Raw genomic sequence first — 19,090 nt, 5'->3', positions numbered from 1 at the left:
GTTATATATACGATTTATTAAATCACCATTTTGCACATTGCACGGAATCTGAAAAAGTTGTCACTAGATGTCGCTACGAGTTGTTATACCGCTGGGTGAAGCTCTTTATACGAGCTTTGGTGTTTGCGATGTGACTGTGTTTAGATCTTGGGTTCTTGCTGTTGCGCTGTGTTCTTGTATTTCAAAATTGTTAGTCAAGACGAGGGGTATATGACTTTATTTAAACCAAACAGCGCTTGGTCGGGCGAACTTGACGGATGTATTTTCTCAATAATAATGTTTTTCTTATTGATTTGTGTAGGAAAAAGTGATGAAACTTGTTAGTTCTTATGTTACATTCGTTTGAGTGTTGTGCCATGCTGACATATTGTGGCACACACTTTTTGTTGGGTTTTTGTGTAACATTTAATTTATAACCATGGTTGTTGTTCCTGAATCAGAGGAAACATCCGATCGAAGCATGTTGCCTTCTGGGAGGCCCATAACCAATGGATTGGCAAACCCCCATGAAGTCAATGGTAAGAATATGTCCCCGAGATTAGGATGTTTGTATATGCATGATAATCTTTATCAAACTAGGCAATTTTATTGGCAATTCATGCAAAAACAATTAGCTAATGTATTAACACACGATAAACAACTGTTCGTCCATGTAAAATCCATTTGGCGTTAGCCGAAAAAATCCTCAACGCAAATTACAAACTCTTAATCTGATGAAGGCTAGTCATTCTGCATTTTTTTTTCAGTGAGTTAGTGATAAGTTATAAAAATACTTGTCTCATATATTAGTTTTTTTTTTTTTATGAGGATATTTATTGATATATGCATAGTTTGTAAACCACGCTTGAATTGTGTTAGCAATATATTAGTTTCAGTTGGATATATTTCAAGCATTAAATATGTTTTGGCTAGCTTTATGTTCAAAAAGAAACAAGTAATAAAAATAACTTTCACATATAATGCAGACAATGGAAATAGCTCTCTGACGAATGCTGGGATTACCCAACTGGATCAACTACTTGAACAAGTGAAGACCCTAAAACTGGAAAACAGTACATTGAAAAATGAACTGTCCAATAACACTTCACAAATTAACAGACTTGAATCTGAAGCCTCTAATTTAAAGGTATGGTTTTAAAGAACAATTTTATACTTCTGATCCTGATGATACTATCATTGAACAGCATGCACTGTTACATGTTTTCTTTTATATAAAAAGTGCTTTTAGTTAAATATTACAATCCTTATAGTTGTAAACAGGGTGGTTATTAAATTATTCTTCTAATAAATTTTTGTTGTGAGTGAAAAAACTGGTTTGAATCAAGTTTTATAAAATTTTAGATTAGGAAATTGCCTGTACATGGTTTAGCTGTTATGGGTTGACCTATAACTTTATAGTGGACAACTTTAAGCAACTGGATGTTCAATATTTTATGCACTTGTGTTTGTTAAGTACTTGCAAGGTATAAATTATGTATATAGGATTTTTGCCAAATAATAGCCACCACCTGGACAAGTTAAATGCTTTTATTGGCTGGTTCATACATATTTGACAAGATTGCAAACAAAGTTACATTTCCCGGTATGTCCAAACTTTACCAAGTCTAAAATAAGATTTGGTTGCAACACTAATCAATATCTGGGAGCAGGTTTCAGCGGAACATCAATTATTGATGCAGATGGTAGTTTGGAGTTTAGTGACATATGGCACTACTGACAATTCCCAACAATTGGCAATTGCATTAAACTACATAATTTGTTCATTTCATTCATTCAATTTTATTTTATGCATTTTTTTCACAACAACCATTTTAAACGAACTGAATCTAAACCACTTTATAAAAAATGTGCAAAAGACATCCTTGACCCAGTTTTTTTGTCATTGATTTTTGAGCCAGACACACAGACTCCATGCAATCTTAGTCTTCTGTGCACATGGGTTATTTGGGAAAAAATGCGTTAATCACTTTTTCCATGTTGTTGTGTAAGATTAATTTGTTTAACTTAAAACATTTGCAAAAGAATATGTTTTTGTGTCGAAAGTATTTATTTGCATTTGAATAAAATAGCCTTGCAAACATGGCAAACAAACAGTTTGTAAAAACACGATGCAAAAAGGTTTTTGCTTGTTTCTGTTTTTTTGTATATATATACATACATTTTGAAAAAACTTTATAAGCATATGCCAGGCAACTATTGATGTTGATGATGCCTACTATCGTAGTATTTTGTATATATGTACTTAATATTCATTTCCAGCATGTTAATTTTTCAGGAAATGGTGATTCGACTAGGAAGTTCGATTGCTGCTCAACCCCAAGTTGATCAAAATGAGTTGGAGCCAAGAACTCTTCCCTTTGGTGTCACAAACCGTGTGTCATCGTACCACAATCCCCTCTCCCCTTACAAAGACTATGGATTACCTTGTCACACTTCATTCACAAATAATTTGTTTGATGTGAACCTGCCCTCTACATCTAATCACAGGGAGGGTTCAACTGAAATTCACCGACGACTGCAATCACTTACCTCACAAAAGTAATATACCCTCTCTATATTGACTTTCTTCACATAATGGCTCTGTAGAAGATTTAAAATAAAAAGTTTATAACAAGAAGGCTTGTTTTTGGCTGCGTGTTACTAAGTACAATTTTATTTTCCTGACAGAGAATTACTTTTGGAGTCGCTGAAACGAGAGGAATGTGCGAAAGACGAATACATGAAGCAGTTGAAAGACTTAAATGAAAGCCTTCTTGCATCAGAAAAGGTTTGGAAACTTATACAAAACAAATGTGTTTTTTAGTCACAATAACTTATATCATGAAGTCTATTTTGTATATTTTATGACAGGCACAGAATAATAAAACACCTTTTAAATCTATACACACCATTCTGGTCAAAATTGCTACAAACGAAAGCAATACTTACACCATCAATTACACTTACCTACTGAGGAATTTTTATTCATTGTCAAATCTTGTGACAACATAAAAATCCTATTAAATGCTTGATTGCCTTTGTTTAGTCGACAACAAGTGTAAAAACGTGTGATCGGCCGATTTCTTGTTTGGTTCTGGTTATGGGACATGCATTCATTATTTGCCAGTGTTGTGTGAAATAAATTAAAATGGGCTTTTAGTGATGGAGATGAAACTCTTATTTCTTCTGACTTAAATGTGAATAATTTGGTGGTTTATTAGTGGTTTGGTTTTAAGTGAAGTTTTTCTCATGTAGAAAATCCATAAAAAATCCCTTTATTTTGCTGCCATTGGTTTTCTTGTCAAATATCTCTCAAAAATCCCATGAGAAAAGCTGCAAAATAGAGTAAATTTATACTAGGTGAGAATACTTGTAGCATATGATGAATAAAATGCCATTGCTGAGTCACATTAACAGCTGTTTGTTGCACTGAAGATGGACGCACTTGTGTTCCAAATATCTCCATGATGTTAATTACCAAATATAAGTCTGGGGTTTATTTTCAAAATTAACTCACAAATCCTTGAATAAAGGTGTGTTTAAGGTACCAACAAACTTTTAACAAATATATATATATGTGTGTTTTGCTGCAGACCATGTCTCCGAATAGTGTTGCTACGAGAAAACAACTAGATCAGGCGATACACAAAGTTCAGGAGGCCATGAAACAGAAGCTAGGGACGCCTGAAATGATGGAACAACGTGTTCAGGTACAGATAATAACATAAATATTAACAACTACATGATATTTTAAAGTTTGTGGCAGCAAATATTTTTTTCAGTTTGTTGGTAAATTTACAAAAAAATGTTAAATTTTATATTTATCTTAGCCCCACATAAATCAGGAAAGCCAGCTTTTTACCAGACAAAGAACTCATTGAAATTGTTTTTCACATTACATGGACCGATCATGGTTGCAGTTTTTATTAGCTTGTCTTAACGTTAACATTCAACACAACTTTCTAGCGTTGGAAATATTCCTTAATCTGATCCAGCAGAGACTGATAATTTGTAGGCAGTGTTGCCAAAATAAACACATAAATTCCACCTTGGTCTTGCATAGCCTTCGCAATAGTGTTTACTTGAGGGAGATTAGTGAAGTGCAATCGCTTTAACATTGCCCACCGTTCTCCTGTAAAATGCCTGTGTTCAATTGGCTGCTATGCAGAGATGTTTTGTCAGATTATCAGTTTTTGTATCTAGGTCACTTTGGAAGTGGTTGCCCAAGTTTAAGCCTTTCATCCTTATCTTTATGACATGGTAGTGATATCATACCTTGTGTATCCAATACCTGCATACCCTGAAGCACGCTTGCTACTATACGTTTGTGTTATACACTGTATGACGGGATTGCTCTTCATTTGTTCAGTGTGTATGGTCCCTTAAGTTATGACTCTGTGACCCTTTGGGTGTTAATTATACAATATAAATATCACTTCGTATATGTTCCCCGCAAACGTAATTCAGACATCAAGACCACACAAATGAAAAAACATTTGAAAACAACAGAAGCACATTACACCTTATTGTACCACAAACAAAAATGCATTGTGATGTACATCCCAGATTTAAGTCTCAGCAGAAGCAAAGCAAATACTCTGACAACCACTGCTTTAATTTGATATATTGGTTAAAGTTAAATTTAGGAAGGTCCCAACCACTGTGTAAAGAGTTTTTTGCTTGCCCTTATCTTATACCATTGTTTCGTTCATGGTGTGTCAGTGTGGTTCCTGCTGGCTTGTGACGTATGCAACAATGATTTTTCTTTGTAAAGGTGAAGAGAAAACATTATCATTTACGTTTTGCAGAATTGGCTTCATCGCCTGAAAGTAATTGAACAAGAAATTCAGAACATCCGCTATCAATATGGTTACATTGATCGTGTGTCAAAGACGACCAAACCAAAACAAGTCCAATCACAAGGTTTGTCTGGTGATATTTTTTGCTTTCATATCTTGATGAAGTCAACATTCAGATTTGATTTGGTGCCACTTTGGAAACATTAATTTTTGTTTCCAATGAATTCCAGCCAGAGTGATGTATTATTATTAGGTCCCATTACGTGGGTGTGAAATTTCTTTTGTGTCAATGAAAGATGTGTTTCTAACTTGTATTTTTCTCTTGGGAGAATCTTTGTTATTGAAAACTGCCAGTCTAGACCTCGACTTCCAACAAAAGTGGAACCCAAAATATGTGATTCATGTTCATGGCCAACACGATATCTCAATTTCTTTGACGTCAAACACAACATAATGAATTGTGTGAATAATTTTAAGTTTGCCACACAAACTCAAGACTTCTTTGTGTTTCTCAATGAATGTCAAACAGGATGTTGAAATGTTTCACTGCACTGTATTTGAACACAAAAATATTTTGTATTTGCTGTGTATTATATGTTTATTCAAGTCGTCGTAGTTGTTATGAGCATTCAAATTGACTCTTGCAGATTTTGGATTGTGCGAGAGATCAAAGAGCCAGCATCGATCCGGCAAAACAGTTGCAGATGTGATCATGCAAACTGGTCAATGTGGTTCCCTTGAAATTCTCCCCGATGACGTCGTTTCCCAAGCTCATACTCTGTTCGAATGTGGAGAAAAGATTTCTATGAGGTATGTCAGTGTTTTAAATGGATCTAAGAAGTCTTGGCATATTTTCCATTATGTCATAATATGTTTATTAATGTTATTGTAGTTGGTATATTTTTATGGATGTAACTGTTCATGTTTGGTGAACATAACTGTCTGTGCATAAAAATAAATTGTAGACACTATATATTTTGCTGGTTATTTCACTAAATGTAATTTTAATGTATATTTTGCCATCACCACAAGCACCAGGTTGTTGAAAAAATACTACAGAACCCCCAACTAGAACGCTCTGAAATTGTAAGGTTGCACGAGAAAACGTAAAAAATATTTTTTTGGCTGTTTTATTGTATTAATAATAAAAGCACTAAAATTTTACCATTAAGGTGGAAAAAAAATACTTCATGTGTTATTTTTGTTGCAGTCAGATACAACCTAACTGTTTGCTGTGGTTAGCAGCTATGGTTTTTTTAAAAAAAAATTTTTGCAAAACACTATGAGTAAACTTTTTCCACCAATTTCTCAAAAGACTCTTACTTGACTTTATAGTTTTGCATTTGCATTAATTCTTTTCATGTTTCTACAGAAGCACGCAAACTATTTTGACTGCAGTAAGTGCAGCAACACATTTGTTTCGTCGACAAGATCGCTCAGGTTCTGTGTCTTCTCTACCAGATCGTATCGGTAAGATTTATAGATAATTGTTGTCTGATGGTATCTTCACAATGTTGGCTTGAATCGCGTATGTTGCCTTGGGTATGAGAGGTTATGAGCAATAAGATGGGGCATAATGAGGAGAAATGCCAATGGCACGCAACTTGTATTTTATATATACGAGCGAAACATGAAACCTGTACAATTGTCACTTACATCACACACTATGAGTATAATTTTTGAAATTGCCAAGAAGACGCTCTCTAAATAAAAATCAAGTTGGAATGTTTTAATGTATAAAAATTTAGTTTAGTAAACGCATAGTTTATGAAAAACAGTTGTTATTCATTTTTATGCTTTTAAAGTGTCAATATTTGTTACAGTTCATCATGTGTGGCTCAGCATCAATTTATTTAACAACAACAACACACTACATTGGCCCGCGCAGTAGTGTTGTATATTTAACTGTGGCATCATATGACAACATACAGAATATAAAATGTTTGAATATGTTTAGCTGGAAAGATCATTAAAATTATCAACAAAACTGCACTGATAAAACCTATTAGGTAGAAACAGTTGCCAATAACATTAGTTCTATTGCTTATACATAACATATTTTTGTTGACACTTTTCCGATGAAGTGTATTGAAACATGTATTTTCATTAATGTGGTTATGGGTTAATGGGAACTGTTCTGACCATCACCTTTTTTCAGGCATAAATGCTGCTCAGACAGCAGAGAATCACCACCAACCTCTTCCCCCAAAACAGCACCTTATTATACGCGACCTGGACACAATCGAAAATCATTGCCAGTCCTTACACAACTATCTGCAGTGCCATGCAGAGTGTGTAAAATCACTGTCTGATAAAGGTGGTAAAGAAGTGCACAAGTTGAGACAATTACAAATGGAAGTCCAAATTTCTGAAATTTTACTTCGTGCGGTGGAACAAATCATGCAGCTCTCTTACGATCAGTTTGATCGAATGTAAGTAATACACTTAAATAGCTAATTGTGAATATCTTTATCAAAATGACCATTCCTTCGGTTTTATTTCAATAATAAATGGAAGATGCTAATGGGGTGAAATGGGAGTTTTTCTAATAGCCAACTGGCATTATCCATAGCTCTTTCCCTTGAACAATACAACACCAATTCACCAATTCAGAAAAATATTTGCTTTGATAAGAGTGTTGACATAATGGGATTGTCAGAGGACAACTGAAACTGACTAATGTGAAAATTTTTGATTGAGAATATTTTCATATTCACTAACACAAAACATTTGCAAAACCGAGTTCCACGCATAACACATTGTGAACAATAATCCATTTGGTCTTCCATGGTCAAGATTCTGAAGCTTTGTGTTCCTTGCAGGGTTCTCAATCACTATAACTGCATAAGTTACATGGCCAAGCTGCTCATTTTAATTTGTCTGGCGTGCAAAGAGACAAAGCATGCACAGAACATGGAAAACCACTGTGTTTTAAAACCAATCGGTTTCACCCTGATTAACTTGCTCTACGGCGACCAGAACAACAAGGTGATCAAAAAAACTTTCCTGTGCTTGTTTTATTGATTTTTGAAAGCTTGTTCTTGTTATTCATTTTGAAAGTCATGACATGGAAATGCTGTGGCATTTAAATTACATTTAATCATCTTGATTCTAACTACATTTTTTCTTAGACGATGTTAATAAATATGAAAGGATTTCTGGAAGCTATCATTGAGCAACTTAAAAACAAGTCTGAAGAAATCCAACAGGTTCATATACCAATGTTAATTTTGTTACTTGGTAATTGCAGGAAATATAAATATTGTTTTTGTCCTAAAATTTTTGTTATTGTAGTTTAATTAGCTCTATGGGTTGCATGCCAAACTGAAAAAACAAATATTTTAGCGCATTTTTACCCTTTTTAACCTTTTTCACATTCGATTTTGTTTTTAATTCGCGTAAGGTCGATATTTTCACCGCCTGACGTTTCTCATTCGAGAAAACTCTGTAATTACAAAATCAATGCCAACCCCTCACACGTTGCATTATTAATGAGACTCCAGCCACCGACTTGTCAATTTGATTTCACGCACAACGTTATTCCGCTCGTGGCACGAAAGCTTTTACCTCGGTCTGTAGTTATCGTAGTATCTCAGTTTGAAAGAAAATTTTCGTCTACGCTGTTATTTGAAAAAGCGTTTTTTGCGTTGCATTTTGTTTTGAAAAGGTAACATCTGAGAAATTATTTATGATTTAGACAAATGTATAGTTAACGTTAATCTGCCGCAAAAAATGCGCATATGTGAAGTACAAGTTAAGTTTGTGAAGCAAATACACGCGCTTACATTTCCCAACAAATGTTTGCCGCTTCTTTGGGCCGTACGAAAAGTTAAAAATAAATTAGGTAACACTGTCTTGGCAACGTTCTGTCCAGACTTACTCCAACCTCAGCAAATTAAAAACATCCGACTTGCGAGTAGCCCCTGCCTCAGGCGGTAGCAAACTTAGCTCAAAACGGAAGGTTTCTTGGCCAAAACCGACACCAAACAGGTGCCAATTGTCAAACCGCACTTTAGTGTTTAACCACATGTTGGTGTGGGGGGACAGCGCCCATAAGACGTCCCTCACTCCCCCTTCCTGTTGTACAATGTGACGTCGGTCAGGTAGTTTTCAAATTGCCGGGTTTGTCTTGGATGTGCGGTTTTTCCAGTGGTTTGCGGTTGTAGTATTTGGCAAGACCGCTATTAACTCGTCAGTACTTCCTGAAGTTTTTTTTATCCGTCGCAGTGTTTTCCCGAAATATTTTTGTATATATTTTTTTTAATTATTCATTTGCCTTTACAATTCAAAATACATACATTTGTATGGATTTAAGCCCAAGACGTCCAACAACAACAGGCTCTTGAAACAACCCGTTTTCCCTTTAGGTGATGGCAAGCATCTTGCGAAACCTCTCATGGCAAGCCGACCCTGGCGCACGTGACCTACTACGTCAGAAAGGGTCGGTAGGGGCGCTAATGAGCAGTGTGATGTCCGCAAAGCGCGAGGAAACGTTGAAGAGTATGCTGGGGGCACTTTGGAACTTGTCGGGTCACGGCAACGATAATCGCGTCGACATCTGCTCCATAGAGGCAAGTTTTTCGCGATCTCGTACAAAACTTACGAGCAGTCATATGTTCATGTTTTAAAATGCGCGTTGGCACGAACACTGCAACTTCTGATGAGCAAATCTTCAATACAAATTTTGGTTTAATCGGTTCACTAGCATAGCAGCCAGGGCATTGTAGCACCTTTCCGGGAGCTTTGTTTTTCATTACTTGCTCAAACTTGTCGGGGAAAGTGGCTCTGACGCAGTTTGACTGCCATGCCTTGGCTGCGATGCCAGTGAACCTAATCATCTAAATAAGGTAGCTGAGATCGCCTAGTACGAGCCTTCGCAATGTGTCGATTGTGCTTTGTCATGCGACAGCAGTTATCTCTTGCCTTTTTTATCCTTTTACCTTTTATCGTGTATTGTTGAGTCGGCAACAGTGTGTATCTACATGCAGGGGGCACTTTCATTTCTTGTGTCCACACTGAGCTACCGCAGTCCCTCCAAAAGACCTGAAGTTGTCGAATGTGGGAGCGGTGCTCTCAGAAACATCTCGAACGTGATTGCCGCCAACGACGAATATCGCAAGGTTTGTTTAACGCCAGAGTAAACACGATGACCCAATATGCCTTCCTAAATTTAAACACATACAGTGCCTAATATTGCATGACAAGAATGATACGGGTTTGACTGTTTGTGGGGTTTTTGTGTGGCAACATTCACTTCCAAAGGATTTGCATTTACCAACCAGTCGTGAATTTCTCAGATACTGCGAAAGCATCACTGCCTCCAACAACTCCTTCATCTCCTCTCCTCACCAAGTCTCACTATAGTAAGCAACGCCTGCAGCACGTTATGGAATCTCTCCGCACGGTAATTTACGACACCCGATGCAAAAACTGCCTATTTTTCCAACCCGCATTCATGTTTCCACAGTGACGTCACCGACCAACAGATCCTGCGTGACTTGGGAGCGATCGGTAAACTCCGGAAGTTGGCTCTCTCGCGCCACGAAGCGATTGCACACGGCAGTGCGGCGGCTCTCCGAAATCTTCTACAAAATCAACCGGAGAAGGCGATGGCTTCTCTTGCACTGGCTGGGGAAGGACAGAAGTCAGAGGACATGCCTAGCTTGCAGGTGGGGTTTTCTGCTGCTTGTGTATTTTTTTTTGTGGATTAAATGCGCGAATTTTAGGAATTGGAGTTAAATCGTAACCTGCGCGTACTCTTTTACCACCAATCTTTCTGTTGGGAATTTTTTGTAACTCTTGAATGCTTTACATTGCTTTTAGTTAGCAGGTGTAAAAACTCGAAGTTTTTGGCTTTTTTATTTGTGCATGTAAAGTATAAGTCTGTTTTTTCATTGAAATAATTTTGCTTCGATGTTTCAAATCTATCTGTGTGTGTGTCTAATTAAACAAGACAATTACTGTCTTGCATTTTCTAAACAAAATTTATTTCACCATCGTTGTTTTTCTTGTATATTATAACCACTATTAAGCACTGCACAAAATTAGACATTTTCCACAACTATGCGTTCCCAGAACTTTGTTCAAACACCGATGTAGTGTTTGTTGCACTCCACATAAACATAAGCAAATACTTTATTACCGCAGGCAAGAAAGTTAAAGCAGATGGAAGCCGAGCTAAAGATGGTGACGTCATCGGCGCAGGGCTACTCAGAGTCTTGTGACGTCAACTTCTCTCCTCGTCACGTTGGTCGTTCGAATTACGCGCAGCCTTCCAGTCACACGCAGATACAGCGAGATAGTTTAATGGTAGGAGTAATTTGTAGTTTTGCTCTGCTATTTTACATGTGTTTGCAGTGAAGTTTATGCAGCGGCGGATACAGAAAAATTTCTTGTTGGAGCGGATTAAGACCCACTACTTGTTACAACAAATTGATGGCGATGTGCGCCTGAGTTAACTCTTTTGTAACAAACGAATCACAATTTTATGTCAACCTTTTTGTCTGCCGCTGAAGCGTTTTTTAGTGTTATAACATGTTCTTGGGGAGTGATGATCACCTTAATCGCCCCCTACGGGATCCAACCCCGAATTGCTGTAGCAACAATCGCGATTTAAAGCTCACTGTGTATAACGATTCAAAGCTTAAACCCCAAGATTTTCGTTGCATTTTTTAAACAAAATCGATTCGTTATTATTTTGCACAGTATAACACAGTGAGAACGCGGTTTGTATTATTTGTGTTATTATTATTTGGACATTTCAGCTGTGCTATTGGTAGAAATATCATTTCTTTGTCGTTTCCAGGGCAACGCGAACCAGAGTCCGAAACCCCGTGGCTCCCAACATCCGGGGATATTTCACTCCGGGAGTCTGGGGAGCATTCCCCACTCCCAACCCGACCCGCATTGGCCCACCCAGGCCTGGGGCGCCCATCCCAACGACGTGGGTATTTACCACCCCAAATCTGGGGGAAACACCTTTCCCCAGTCGGTGGATTCCCGCATGTTGCACTCTGCAACCCCCTACTCCACCTTCCCTATAGACATGAGTTCGCACGCCAGAGTTTCCGAACAACACAGCAATGTGCTGCATGCAAGTTTGCCCCGCCCCACCACAGCCCTCAACACAATGGCGCCCAAGCCGTCACGGACATGGGGCCAATCGGGGGCCCCGCAGGCACCACGGGGTTTGGAAATTAACCCCAGTGTTTTAAGTCCTCCGAGGATGCCGGGTGACTTGGAGGAGAAGTTGCGACACGTTGATGAGGAGTTTGAGATGCTGGACGACGACGACGTGCCGGTTGATTACAGTCTCAAGTTCACGGACGACATGAGTCGGACCCCTGCCCCCCAAAGCCCCCGTACTGATGTTTACCCCAATCGATCTTTCCACCAAGCCCCCAACAAACCCCAAACAGTCATGACATCGTCATTGCCGAAGACCGCCCCTCTGCACATGCCCAACACCACCAAGTCAACAAAAGTTACTCCGAAAGTCGGTTTCTCGGCTAACGAAACGGTTTTGCTGGCTGACGATGATATGTACGCACCCGAGGAGACGCCTACTAACTTTGGAGCTCGCTACGCCGAGGAAAACGAGGTCTATCGTCACATAAACGACTCGTACGAGCAGCGGGTGTACGAACCGTCCCATGACCTTACTGGACGTTCGGATGAAGCTCAATCCGACAACAAAATGCAGAATCCGGAAGTGGGGACGCACGATGGCGCGAAACAAGACCCGTGTGACGAGAATGACGAAGATGTCGATAAATTCGAGCTCAATTCGGGCCTCATGACCCCGGGTCAGTTAATTTTACCGTCGCGAACTCCCATTTACAACGAGACCCCGATGATGTTCAGTCGACAAAGCTCCCCGTCGTTGTTAAGTGAGGACCCGCCGTCCCCCCACAGTGAGGTGGCAAGCGACCCCGGGTCACGTCTGGTTAGTGGTTGGGCGAGTGAAAGCGATCTGCCGGACAGTCCAGGCCAATCGATGCCGGTCAGTCGCCAACGATCGTTGACGAACATTCACGAGGCCTCGAACAGACAAGCAAAAACACCGGCTATCCATCCGCCGTTGCAACTTCCCGCATCTTCGTCAGTTGATCACACTGCTGCCGAACGCCAGAAGGCCGTTGCCGACTCTGTCAAACGCGTTGGTTACATGGTGACGCTGCCACCTAGCGACGAGATGAAACTGTTTTCCGACGAGCCTGCGATGTCCGAGATGACCGCGTTCAGCGGTCTCACGATCGACAATGAGAAAGTGGCGCCGCTGGGCAACGTTCAAACACTCCCGACGGCCAAGGAGGCTCCCGAGGATGAGGAAGAAACGGAAGAGAAGAAAGATGCGGTTTTGGATAAAGTCGGTCGTCGTGCCATTAAACAAGCCGGGTACACCACGTCTCTGCCAACCAACGACGAAATCAAGCATTTTACAAACGAGGGTACGATTTCTATGGCTTCGCTGAGCGAGATCAGCGCCCTCCGTGACCACAATGACGGGTTTATTCGGGGAGGACGGAGTCCCAATCGCAATTCCTTCACCAGTCGTTCCTCGGCCACTGGCGCCTCGATACCAAACGCTCCTATAACTTCCAATGGCGATCGCGTTACCGCAGTGATGGAAGGATCAAGCGGAGAATCGAAGTCCTCTGTTTCGGATTCGGGGTCACCAGAGCAGCAGGATGTGAAGGATATCCTGGAAGATGACGACTCCAGTTCACTTGGCGACGCCATGTCAGATGATGAGGATTTGTTGATGGAATGCATCAACAACGAGCTTCGTAAGCCGTCGAAAAAGTAAGGTTTTCTGGCTAGTAGATTGTACATTACATGTATGTGATGTGAATTCGACAATAGGTTGACGTTGTGGTCCGCGGTTTGTGTCATATTATCGACACTTAGTGACGTCATAAGCTAATAGAACTGCTTTTCTTTTAAATATGTTTCTTTTGCACTTTTGGCCTTTCAATCGTATTTCTTGTATAAAAGTGCGGACGCTACCCGTCAGCAATCAGCATATCATATTTCCTGTGTCGTTATTTCAAAGTAAACGAAAACGTAAATTTTGCAGCCATTCGTAATGCAGCCATTTTCTTCGCAGGAAATCGCTAAGCAGCAGATCGACTCGTAGTCAACAATCCAGTCGCACAAAAGAAAAAACGAATACAAAAAAAGCAACCACACCCGCACCGACACCCACACCCAAACCTTTACCTGCCGCCAAGCCAGTCCCTGTCAAACCCGTGCGCTCGTTCAACGTTAAAGAAACCATTGCTGCAGCAGACAGCAAGCTAAACGGTATGGGCATCGTTCAGTACATAGACAGTAAGATGGGCGAAGACGTTTGCTCCTCGCCGGAACCTGGAGGTTCGAATCCCGCAACAATGAGAAGTTCCGCCGATGTCAATCAACAAGACGCGGACAATCGGCCTAGCGGGCGCGAAGTAATTCAGACTGTTGAAACACTGAACGAAACGTACAGCGTGAAGAAACATCTCAAAGCCAACGAGAAACAAAACCATGAGCCTGTGACGTCACAAAGAGGGCCTCAGGATCAACTGCCTTCTAATCAAGCGAAAGTTCAGGCATTTTTGCATCAAAATGGACCAATGAGTTACGCCGTGGAAGGCACGCCTGTGGATATGTCACGTTGTACGTCGCTTAGCAACTTGACAATGGACTCCGGCCCTGATTCGTGTGAGTTTGGCGCCCTCCAACGTAAAATTGCGGAGCGGCGAAAGAACGCCCCTCAAACGGACTCCACCCTTGAAGTAATCGAAAAAAGGGAAGAAACGGTGATGGTTGAAAGCGACAAGAAGGTCAACATCAAGACGACTGAGACATCTGAACCACGAGCCGGTGACAATAAGAGCAAGGAAATATTGGAAGACTTGGACAAGCAAATTCAGTGCCTTACAGTTGACACTGCTACGTCACGCGCTGGATATGTGACGTCACTTCCGGTCGGTGACGAGATCAAGCGGTTCCACGTCGAAGGTTCGGTGGGTGCATTCACCAACTTCAGTGCATTAACCGTTGACAGCGACACCAAAATTACTCCGTGCAAACCTCAATCAGGCCACCAAGCGCCGGCAGCGTCTGCACCAAAGCTGCCGGTAGATGGTGTAAAAGAGCAGCCCGCTGAACTTGATTTTTTCGAGGAAGCATTTGAGGAGGCAGCAGAAGAGGTGCAGGTGGTCCCTGATCCTTCACGACATTACGGAGAGGAGCGAACCGCACCTAGGGACCGACCGCTATGTTACAAGGTGGTTGCAAAATCTGTGATTTATTCTTTTACAACAGTTTTTCAATCGTGATTAGTTTAAAGCCTGTCTCGAGTTTGTAAAAAAGTATTTTAAGCTAAAATTTTGTAGAGTAAGCTACATCAAACGTAGATTGTATTCACAACACACTCCGTCCGTCTTATACGGCGAGAAAACAGCAGCGCAATAAATCAATTAATTTAATGGCAGGGATTGATTACATACAAATGTTTATTTCATGCAGATTGAGGACACTCCACTGAATTTATCCGGCAACAGCTCACTAAGTTCAATTGACATCGATTCGGACGACGACGACAATCTTTTGAAAGACTGCATTTCTTCGGCCATGCCTGTCGCCAGACGAGATCCCGCGGCTGCCATTCCTCCTGTAAGTCTCCTGAAAAACCTATAAACCAACGTTACTTTTGTGCAGCCAAATTCCAAAAGTGTTACAAATAACGTTACTGGTGAAATTGGATAATGGCCTTACGGAAAATAATTTATTCTATCGGTTTTAACCCGCATGTCTTAAAAACATAATCGCCTACTTACTAATTTACAGAATTTTCAACTTAATAAAACGTTTCGCTTCAACAGAACCAGTTGACACTCTACCAGCAGACTGTCCCAGCCCCCCAGGGGGCGCCATGGGACTACACCTCACGTCCAAGTGACAAGCAACCTCAGAGAGCGAACACCAATAACAGCCATCGTCCCATCACCGACATTAGTCCTCTATCTCTCGCAAGCCTTTCGCCAGCCGATCCAATCAGCGCAGCGTTCACAGTTTCATCGGCGGGAAATACCCTCACTGGCGACAGTTATTACCGCCTGGATAGACAGGAATCCCCCGACGAGTCTCTCAATTCCGAGGGCTCGATCTCAATAGGCGTGGACGCCGCGAGTCTGATGAAAGCGAAGAAAAAGGCCAGACCGAAAATCACCAAAAGTCCCGCGGGGGGAGCCGACGTCGCTTCTGAGGGGAGGAAGAGTGTTGTTAAGGGCGGGAAGAAAATCTACCGCAGTCCCATTACCGGGAAACCGCGCGAAAACCTACGTTTTGGGTTGAAAGACAGCGCCTCGACTAGCTCTTCCAGCAACCAGTGCCGAGACTCCCACAGTCGGAGTCGGAACAGCAAAAGCCCGTGTAACAAGTGCCATCCAGCCCGATCCCGCCACATGCCACAGTCTGCATCCACAGGAAAACTAACAGAGGTTTCGCCGGGACGGCAAAGGCGAAAGACGGCCTCCTCCGCTCACTCCAAAATCACCAATCCTGACTTAGTACGAAAGGCTGTGCGCTCACGAAGCGCCCACACCGGATACCACAGCAGCGTCACCCAACTCTATCCTCCTGTAAAAGGCATAAACTCGGCCATGTGGAGCGGCCTGGCGTCAATTGCGGCCCGCGGCGAGCTAGTGGTGGCCCAACACGACGGCCAAATGGCCCAAGTTGTGCCTGTGACTATTGGCGGCGCACGACCTGTTCTTATCAAGCAGGGAACTTTCATACAAGATGAGCCGAGTCCAGTTCTGATGCAGACGGTCAGGAACACTGGCAAGAAGCCAAAGAAGGGGGAAAGTGCGATAGGAAAGCAGAGTACGAAGAAAGGCAACGACACTACTAGTAAAAGTTCGAACGTCTGGCGAGGTCTCAAAAAGTTGCTCTCCCCCAGCGAGGAAACAAAAAGTCACCCCCAACAAAAACCATCCCCCGGAAAGAAGCGACAGCCGACCAAAGTCTCAGCGTCCAAAGATGTGAGCGGAGGAAGCGGCCGCCAGTGTTTCGATTCTGGAACTTGGACGAAGAACAAAAAGCGCGACCCCAAGACCCCGGTGATCACCAAGGAACCGCCAAAGTCGAAAAGTGCCGACGCCATCCGCCAGCAACCTTCCACATCTTTAGTGCTGGGAAGTAGCAGCAGTCAGGCTTCCAGTCTCTCGCTCTCAAGCAGCAACAGTGGCGCGGATCGACCCGGCGGTGGTCGCGACGAGGAGGAAGATTATTTCAAGAACACGACGCCCTGCAAGAGCATCTATCCCACCGAGAGAACCATCCGCCCCTCCCAACACGTCCCCAAGTCACCCTCGCCACGCAACCGTATCATAGTGGGGAAATCCCCTCCATCGCAACCGCGCGCTGCGGGTAATTCGTCTTGGCGGCGCACGCCCACCCCCGAAGGCGGCGCCAAAAAGACCCAGGACCGCAAAATTAGTGCGGAGTCGAGCTCGTCAGCCACTTCGGCGTCGGTGGATCATCGCCGTAGCGGAAAAATCCCCAAATCCCGTCTCGGATCACAGACGTCGGTGGCGACGTGGAGTTGCGGCGAGAGGGCGCACAAGAGCACGCGAGGGATCGCTTCTCCAGGTCAGATATCAAGAGCACGAGCCTTGATGGAGGTATTGTAAACGCATGATTGTTCCCATTAACATTGTTTCAATCCAACATTTACAGCTCGTTAAGCCAGGAAATTTGCCTTCAGCATGTGGTCAGTCAAGCGTAAAATGCGTCCGTTTACCAAATGTTCAATATTTTTTAACTGCTGTTTGTATCGTATTTCACAAACAACATTTTGGTCACGTTATATGTTGTGCTCGATCCGTCGTGGCGTTCTTTCATCTGTCCGTAAAATTTCATGTAAACTTCTCCACTTTTGGCGGTGAAGAGACTGGTCACCTCCTTACGGTGAGGTTTTGATATTACGAAAACATATGTTGGTTTTTCTGTACAAGTCAAATGTGCATGGGCAACGGTTTTTCAAAATCGGCCATCGCCTTTGAGGGCAACATTAATGCGATTGACGAGTCTGATGCAAAAAATATAACTTGTGTCAATTGTTCCCTAGCGGGGTGCCGCGGCACACTAAGGTGCCATTTGCCACTTTCAGGGCCCCACAATGGTCAATTTTCACCACAAGGTTTGTTGTTAATGCGATGTCATATCGAGATCACAACTTTTTATTATGACATATACCCTCACCTAAAATCGGATAGAAAGACTGACTGCAGAATTTATGTCGGCGGCTCATTGGTTTGTCGATATTGGGCGCCAAAAAATCTGTGGCATATGCCAGGAAATGTTAGGAACCATCGACTTCTATAAAATGTTTCTCAGCGCCTCCTGATCGCCCATTTATTCTACACCGCCACTGCACTTAAGTGATAAAAAATAAGCAATAGGTTTTCTATGCGCCTCAACCCTCGCTGAGGTTGTATGTTCCTTTTCCTCAACTTTGAACAACTTAAAACATCCCTTTGTAACGTCACAGGAAGTCGAAAACTCGGCAAGAGCAAATCCGGATGATGTAAATCACCTTTTCTCGCCGCGTCGTCGCGTGGTCGTCCAGGAGGTGGCGCCCTTCAACTACCGACCGACCCCCAAACAGCTGGAGGCGAGATTGCGCAACGAAGATTGTGCAAAGCACGATCCGAACCGTAAACAAACAACCGTGTGAATTACCGATTTCTCATTGGATTTTCGTTATTTTTTGTACATTTATTCTTGTTGCTGGTGCGTGCGTTTACTTTTTGTACCCGAACCCCTGTCGCCAACAATTCCCTTTTTCTATGACGACCCTCGTTTAAAGCTGAACTTTTGTATCACTGAAATTGCACCTTTTTTCGAACTTTTTTATCGAAGCAATTGAACTGCTGCGTGGAATGCTGGTAGCAAACCAATACGGTGCTTTCCCTGGTGAGCAACAAGGTATGTTGGTGGTTTTCCAACCGTCTCTACTTTTTTTGCATACCTCGCGCGTGCAGTGTTTGACGATTCCCCCCCTATTTTTTTGCAAGTGTGCTTTCTCAGTTTTTTTTACCTACCCATCGACCTGCCACTAAACACAGTATTTTTGTGATTCGTTCCAATTCTACTCCCTAAGTCTGAATTGTCTCTCCTTGAAAATAAACTCGATCCTTTCACGTGTGCCCTGAAATTATAATGCCAGATTTGTGGCCATTGAAGCACAGTATCAGGGATGAACCAAACAGACAATGCCGTTGCTCTTGCGTGAGGTCATCTGAAATTAAACTAATTTT

General features: G+C 42.0%; 1 protein-coding gene across 2 annotated transcripts; it reads left to right on the top strand.

The window, feature by feature from the left end:
* The first annotated feature begins 306 nt into the window (after positions 1-306).
* LOC145897874 (uncharacterized) lies at positions 307-18,958 on the top strand. Of its 2 annotated transcripts, none has more exons than XM_082986331.1 (21): positions 307-518; positions 966-1,126; positions 2,276-2,538; positions 2,668-2,767; positions 3,573-3,689; positions 4,788-4,902; positions 5,426-5,588; positions 6,151-6,248; positions 6,937-7,210; positions 7,601-7,766; positions 7,910-7,987; positions 9,146-9,349; positions 9,767-9,898; positions 10,076-10,182; positions 10,246-10,447; positions 10,926-11,087; positions 11,584-13,583; positions 13,888-15,052; positions 15,294-15,440; positions 15,650-17,452; positions 18,322-18,958. In XM_082986331.1, the coding sequence occupies exons 1-21, from the start codon at positions 419-421 to the stop codon at positions 18,505-18,507; spliced, it is 7,743 nt and encodes a 2,580-aa protein (XP_082842457.1). In that variant the 5' UTR covers positions 307-418; the 3' UTR covers positions 18,508-18,958. The 2 variants fall into 2 exon arrangements, with proteins under 2 accessions (XP_082842457.1, XP_082842462.1); XM_082986336.1 differs by having other exon boundaries at positions 15,650-17,420; positions 18,322-18,499.
* Positions 18,959-19,090: the final 132 nt, after the last annotated feature.

The sequence above is a fragment of the Ascidia mentula genome, chromosome 1 (genome assembly GCF_947561715.1).
Source record: "Ascidia mentula chromosome 1, kaAscMent1.1, whole genome shotgun sequence".
Lineage (NCBI taxonomy): Eukaryota > Metazoa > Chordata > Ascidiacea > Phlebobranchia > Ascidiidae > Ascidia > Ascidia mentula.
The sequence above is the reverse complement of the archived record's forward strand: the minus strand, read 5'-3'. Positions and strand labels throughout refer to the sequence as shown.

What these genes read in the sequence shown, in the direction of transcription:
- LOC145897874 (XM_082986331.1), top strand. Translation starts at nt 419, where the DNA reads ATGGTTGTTGTTCCTGAATCAGAGGAAACATCCGATCGAAGCATGTTG. An exon ending in CCAACGACGAATATCGCAAG is followed by an intron (nt 9,899 to 10,075) that starts GTTTGTTTAACG and finishes TGAATTTCTCAG; the next exon opens with ATACTGCGAAAGCATCACTG. An exon ending in CCGCGGCTGCCATTCCTCCT is followed by an intron (nt 15,441 to 15,649) that starts GTAAGTCTCCTG and finishes TCGCTTCAACAG; the next exon opens with AACCAGTTGACACTCTACCA.